The 7,500-nt window shown below is 45.6% G+C and overlaps 1 protein-coding gene across 4 annotated transcripts in view; it reads left to right on the forward strand.

Moving 5' to 3' along the window:
• SLIRP (SRA stem-loop interacting RNA binding protein) overlaps positions 1-7,500 on the forward strand; it is a 244,313-nt gene that overhangs the window by 155,756 nt on the left and 81,057 nt on the right. For 3 of the 4 annotated variants that reach the window (XM_085889289.1, XM_085889288.1, XM_085889290.1), the window contains 2 exons: positions 5,181-5,256; positions 5,496-5,573. Coding sequence is in view for 1 of the 4 variants with exons in the window: in XM_085889292.1 (XP_085745418.1) it covers positions 5,451-5,573 (123 nt within the window). In the remaining 3 variants the exon portion in view is untranslated. Of the gene's footprint in view, positions 1-5,180; positions 5,574-7,500 lie in introns of all 4 variants that reach the window. The other variant, XM_085889292.1, reaches the window with a different exon arrangement.

Raw genomic sequence — 7,500 nt, forward strand, 5'->3', positions numbered from 1 at the left:
GGTTCCCATGAAGTTGATCACATAATCCTCAACTGTACCATTTGTGGGCCAATGTACAGTCCATAACATGGTGCATCCATCGATGACAGCATCTGGAACACTTTGGATTCGACTTGATTGCTCAACTTGGAATTTCGTCTTCAGGATTGCTTTCAACTGAGCCCGCATTGCCCCGCTCTCATCAATCAAGGAGGCTGGGACAGGGGACAGTTCGTAAGAGAGGACATCCTTGATATCAATAACCCTGTATTGTTGGAGACATATGACTCGGGTGTAGATCAATTCAGTATCATATACTGGCCTTCCATCCAGCTTGATGCTCTTTTTGGTTGAAATCATCAGGGTCACTTTCTTGGTTGGGCCTAAGTCACATTTGCTCGACTGCGAGGATACAGCGGCCGTACGCCCTCTGAATTGACAGAAACATGCGGCGGCCTCAGACTTTCTGCGGTGGCCTCAGGGTGGCCCAACGCCATTTGGCTATATTTTACAGGTCGTAAGGTCGCCATGGAATTATAACGCGAAGTTATAACTTTTTTCATTTCTACGTTCGCTGTAGCAATTCGACAAGCCGAAACGAAAAAACTGGTAAAAAAAAAACAAAAAAAATTAACCCATTCGTTACCGTCCGTCTGGCCGCACGTTCGACTTAGGGCCCCCTGCGGTCGCCTTGCGGGCACCTTGAGGCTACCTTGCGTCTACCTTGAAAATTATATGGCCTCCGCAGGGCCCCCTTAAGGTCACCGTGCGACATCAAATCAAAGACTGTACGGCAACCCCACGTTTTCGGTCTCCACAATTTCTAAGACCCAAGGCCTAAGTTACATTTGCTCTGCGGCGAGGATACGGCAGCCGTACTCCCTCTGAATTGAGAGAAATGTGTGGCGGCTGCAGAGTTTCTGAGGTGGCCTCAGGGTGGCCCTATGCCGTATGGCTATATTTTACAGGCCGTAAGGTCGCCGTGGAATTATAACGCAGAGTCATAACTTTTTTTCATTTCTACGTTCGCCATAGCAATTCGACAAGCCGAAAAAAAAACTGGTAAAAATCTTTTTAATTAATTAGCCCATTTGTTACCGTCCGTCTGGCCACACGTTCGCCTTAGGGCCTCCCTGCGGTCCTCCTGTGGTCGCCTTGCGGGCACCTTGCGCCTGCCTTGAAAATTATATGGCCGCTGCAGGAACACCCTAAGGTCACCGTGCGACATCAAATCAAAGACCATATGGCACCCCCACGTTTTCGGTCTCCACAATTTATAAATACGCCGTGCAGCTGCCCGAAAAATAAAAACATATGTGACTGCTACATTGTGTGACCGTGGAAATACTGCGGCCGCTGTATAATTGCTAGTGGCCGTAGATTTTGGAGACCCCACGGCCGCCGTGGCAAATGTGACTTAAGCCTAAATACGCCGTGCGGCTCTCCGAAAAATAAAAACATATGTGACTGCTACATTGTGTGACCATGGAAATATTGCGGCCGCCGTATAATTGCTAGTGGCCGTAGATTTTGGAGACCCCACGGTCGCCGTGGCAAATGTGACCGAGGCCTTAGTGTCTTGTTGAAGCTTGTTGGCCATCCATATTCAAATTCCGACATCTGTTGTCATCCAATCTTGAGAGAATCATCAACGTTTACCTTGTCTGTCGCATGAAACATAGTAGTAGACACCAAAATTGTGTTTGTAAGTACATTAGAAGTGAAGATATAGCCCAAACAGAATTTATCAAAAGTCGGTGGTGGCCATTTTGTTTTTCGCCTCTAAAAAATTTCCTCAAGGGTGCGAGTCTGGCACCCAGCTGATTCTGATTCAGGATAGCTCAGAGATGATGAATCAACCAATAAACTTTATAATGACACTAAAGGCCCAGTCACACCTTGACGTTTTAGCCAGCAATGGAAACGTATCACAATGTATGTAAAAACGCTGGCTTTCGCTGAACTTTTGATGTTTTTTTTTTAAAGATTCGGACGTATTCATAATGAGTTGGTCATATGCATAACATATTAGTAACGGACACAGAACGTTTCGTTGTGTTATAGATAACTTATACCAACGAATGCTGAACCTGTTGTCGGCCTTCTCAACCTATGCCCAACGATAGTCTAACTTATGCATAGCGCGCTGCACGTATCGCCGACGATCACGTGGCGTAGCCTATTAAAAGGCTGCCGCACAACGATTCAAATCATAACCACCGGAGAAATGGAAGTGTCAACATCGCAGTCACACCTTGGCGATCTTGTCAGCGTATGCCGACCTCTGAAAAATGCGTCTAAAATGCTGGCGCACGTCGAATACGGTATGGGTAAGTTTGGTATACGTGAATAGAACGCTAAAGTACTGTTGCGGATTCGCGCCCGCCGGCGTGCTGACGGCCACGTAACTCGAATCGCGGCACGTCGCCCACCGGACGGACAATCCAGTCGTGACCCTCTCGGACTAACGCCGGGAACCAGTCACGGGTGGACCTTTCGGTCTCACCGCGATCGAGCCAATCAGCCCCCGCGTGGGATAGGGTTGCTCGCCAAATTCGACCTACCTAAGTACCCACGCGGAGGGTAGACCAGGCGATTGCACCTCGCCGCAGGTCGACTTCGGACACGGGCCACTTAAGCGACCCGTTCCGTACTATCGGGATAACCGAGCGGTGTTATTCGTCGACCTCGACGGTTCGATTAATTATCGGGCGTATTCAGCCCACTACCAACCCTTTACGTGAAGCAAGATGAGGATTCAATGAAAGAAACGACGAAGCGAAGCGGGAAACAGTTCAACACAAAGCACATTTATTCGCGCTGAACGGAAAGCACACATATTCAATTCCACCAAAAGCACATAGAAAAGAAAAACACAATGCAATTTACACAAAAAGCAAATGCGACAATGCAGATCTAATACCGATTACGCGAGCACACGGCAACACTTATACAATTTTACTTCACAGACGGCGCCGCCAACACATACCCAAAACCAAGGAAAAGAACAGAGAACCCTCAAAGATGAGGCGGGCCTGAGGCCGAGACCTGGTCGGGCCTACCCGTCTGGTGATGAGACGCGGAGCGGCGATGGTGCCTCAACTCCGCGGGCCTCGCGGGCAGTGTCTGGTAGGGGGTGGGAAAGGGGCCCCCTTGGTCGCACTATCTCAGCGCGGGGGGGAAACAGGAGGGGGTTGCTGATGCTCGGGGTATAGAGGATTCCTACTCTGCCTCGAGTCCCGCGACGAGCGTCTCCACCTCGGCCAGGTCGCGCTGTCGGCCTCCCTGGGGTGCAGCTCCCTGCACGACGCGAGCACCCCCTCGTCTGCCCTCGCCGCCTCTCCACAGCTCCGTCCCCTCCACTCCGACTCCAACGCACACGACGACCAGCTCCTTCTTGCCAACTCCACCGCCCGCGAAGTCTTAACTCTCTGTTCTTCTGACTGACGAACACGGTCGCTTATATAAGCCCCGTGGCTTCGCTCTCTCATCTTTTACCCCCTCCCTTCGACCTTTCACCTCGCTCCCCATTGGCCCGAGAAAAAGTGGGCGTGAATGCTTTTTTGATCCATAAATTTGCATATATCGATCGCCCTCCAACGCCCTGGGGGCGGGGCCAAATCGCCCCTCTCGCACCGATTGGACGGAACAAAAGTGGGCGTGTGTCGTTTTTGATCCGTTTTTGAAGTGGAAAATCCGTGGTTTTGTACACGCTGTTCGGCGCGCGCCCTGCACGAGTCCAACACCGGTACCCACAAGCGGCGCAAGAACGGTGGCGATGCGACGGTTACGAGGTGTGACGTGAAGCGGCGCCGCGGTGGGTGGTTGATGTTGTGGTTGTGGTGGTAATCATGGCGGTTGGTCCAAAATAAAGATAGCAAAAGAAAAACGGCTATCCTGAAGAGTCGCAGCACGCATAAATGACATGTATTCCCACTAGACAACGGGTTTGGGCCTAACTACACATGTACTTACCGAGATACCTCACCTAAGGGACCTGAATGGTGGTTTGCGAATTTGGTAACCACAACAGTACGCTATCATACGTCGTAGTAAGTGGAGTACGTCTTGTACTTTTAAACGTGTTAAACATTTTACAACGTACTTGCCGTATACCTCACACGTTCCGCATGCGTTGGGAATAAGTTGTACGCACGTTACGCGATTGTTAACACACGTCGACAAAAGTTACTTGTAAGTTACTCATAAGTTGAAACACGTCAATGTAATGGTTAGCGTCAGTGTTCCAGGCTCCCTGGTTTTTATTTTTTATTTTTTTTATTTTCTTCGGTGTAACGGTGATGTTAACACTTCGATTTCTAGTGCGGTTATAATATAATATAATTAAAAGGCTGCCATTCAACGATTTAAATCATAACCGCACTAGAAATCGAAGTGTCAACATCACCGTCATACCGAAGAAAAAAAAATGTAAAAAAAAAAAAAAACAGGGAGTCTGGAACATTGAACACTTACCTCGATGTGTTTCAACTTATGAGTAACTTACAAGTAACGTGTGTGGGCGTGTGTCAACGATCGCGTAATGTGCCTACAACACGTTACTCATAGGTTAGAAATAAGTTTCGGGTACGCTAAACATTACCTCTATGTTTTTCGACTTATGAGTAACTTACAATTAACGTGTGTCGACGTGTGTCAACGATCGCACAACGTGCCTACAACTTATGGCCAGCGTAGCGGAACGTGTGAGTCATACGCTGGCATAAGTCTAACAAATTTCAAGCATGCTAAAATTTGAGGACAACCGCAAAGTACAACGATGAAAGCCAGCGTACTACGACGTAAGGCAGTGTTTTTCAGCGTGCTCTCAATGTTTCCAAAACTTACCCATAACGTATTCGACGTGTGCCAGTGTTTTAGACAAATTTTTCAAAAATCGGCATAAGCTGGCTAAATCGTCAAAGTGTGACTGGGCCTTTAAGCACGCTTTGCCCTGAAATGGCTGTTTGGCATCTAGACTATCTGGAGCCAATGACATTGACAATACCCATTTTTATTGATATATTTACTTTTCAGAGTGGTCGTGGATGGTTGTTATAGTATGGTAGATGAGAATCAGGATGATATTTACAACCTGCTTACGAAAGAAGTTATGAATGAAAAAGTGACCAAAGATATCAAAGATCGCGATGAAATTGGACTGCAGATGTTTGAGGGATTTGTCATAAAATGTTTTGCAGAGGGAAACCTCGCTGTGAGAGACCAAATGAACAAAAGCGAGCGCAGAATATTCAAAAGTGCACTGCAACAATAGAAGTAAGTACAGGAGACAAGCTGGTGAAAATCAAAGAAGAGCAGGACTATTGCAGAGGTTCATCGTCATTTCAAGAAGCCGGCAAGAGCTTGATTTGAAGGAATGTATCGGAACTTGAGAATTTGGCATAGTTCCATGATCCCTATTTGTATCTCTTGTTGGATTAGGACAATGCTATTAGGACAGTGAATCAGGCATGACTGATGTATTTGACAACCAGATGATGAATGTTCTATTGCAGATAATATGCATCCCAGGTGCAGCATCGGAAGATACGGCAATAGAGGCTGGAAAGGAAACCTCAACTTCAACGTATGGAGTAAGCATTTCAATTGCATGGCTCTTATGAATTATATGTTCAAAACTGATCAAATGAAAACATGTCATGACTTTGCACAATCATTTCTTGACAAGCCCAGCAACACGGCAGCAAATGACGATGATTGGTAAGTGATAAACATCTCAACACATCCCTCAAATAACAAGTGAGAAAAAAAAAAGGACAAAAGGGAAATCAACATATGACCATGTCAAGAATAGTACGTTAATCCAGAATATTTTGTTGAAGGATTTCCTCTTAAATATCAAGACCAAAGCAGAACTCTCAGAATGTTTAGCTGCCAAGAATTTAGATCACAGCATGATCCCTAGCAACGGATTGAAGAAATGAATTGTGACCTCTGGGACAGAAATTAAGGCTCACCAAGCACCCTACTCACCCACAGTCAAGATGATGCCGATCCTTTACTCTTGCTGCATGCTCTTGCAATTGACAGATGCAGAGGTTGTGATTGATTCTCCAGACACTGATGTCTTCCTACCTGATCATTCAAATGTATCCAAGCCAACCAGTTACTACAAGCTTTCTCACAGGGAAGGGCAAACTGAAGAGAAACACTGCAGTGCAACCTATTTGTAACAAGATTGGACAAAAAACATGCATCAGAACCAAGGACTGGTCAATTGCAAGGGTTTGTTTCAAGGTGTTCATGTCTTGCGATGATGAGATCTTGGAAGCATTGGCATCACGATGGAACAATAATGCAGCTCCAGGAATATGCTACAAGTTGGAATGAGTTGTCTGCTTGCTATACAGGTCCAAAGTCTACACCAAAGTAAACAAGCTTGGATGGTTCTTATACTCAAATCGTGTGGCTGAGGGAGAGAGCCTTCCTCCAACTACGGGTTCATTAACTTTACATATTCGTCAGGGACATTCCATAACAATGATTTGGAGAAATTCACCCATGCCTCCCGTGTCCAGCTGAGTGTGTTTGGAACTTTAATGCAGATACATGTCATTTTGCTCCAGTTCGATGTTTGAATCCACCAGCCCCTTAAACAATAACTAATTTGGTAAAATGTGGATGCTGGGGAATATGTAGTTGTGGTAATAACAATGTTCCATGCACAGAGGAGGGCACTCGGTAGAGCGCATACCTCCGCCACATAATGCCTGATCCACGAGAACATATCGGGCCCAATACATTTTTGAAATATCATGCTATTTATCGTGTTTGAGCCCCATCTCTCAATGGTAAAGAATCACTTTAAAAATTAAACAATTCTCGTATCCAGATCCGGATTTTCACTAAAATCGAATCAATTTGTCATGGCCACACACCCAATCTGTCCACCAAGTTTCATTCGAATCCATCGAAAACTTTTTGAGATATGATGCTATATACGAGTTTAGCACTATCTCTCAATGGTGAAGAATCACTTAAAAATTATCAGATCCGAATCCAGATCCGGATCTTCACCAAAATCGAATGAGTTCATGTTTGTGACACACCCAACCTGCCCACCAAATTTCATCCAGATCCATTCATAACTTTTCAAGATATCCTGCACACAAACAAACAAATGAAATTGCCCGTTGAACAAGGAATTGCCGGAATAACTTTGTCATATCTCCATGATCTCTGAAAAAAACAAAAACCTGGAAATCAATTTGGTTCTTATAAGTCGATAGTGCTACTGTTTAATGAGTTATAGCACTTAGTTTGGTCATGATCATAACTTGGAAGTCAATCGGAAAATCCATGTTTGTTTGCCGACCCAAGGCTGTGAGCCATCACTCAGCACACTGACGACTCCTTCCCGGACACGGAAATGGTTACATAATACATCATGCGTAATACCAAGGAATGTTTACAATATCTAACACATGCTCTATGCTTTTAAATGCTAAACATCAAGCAAAGAAACTGCACATACCGTTTTTAAAGTCTTTGGCACAACTC

This window comes from Eptatretus burgeri, chromosome 7 (assembly GCF_056783735.1).
Source record: "Eptatretus burgeri isolate ZD-2024b chromosome 7, Ebu_testis_v1, whole genome shotgun sequence".
NCBI classification, from domain to species: Eukaryota; Metazoa; Chordata; class Myxini; order Myxiniformes; family Myxinidae; genus Eptatretus; species Eptatretus burgeri.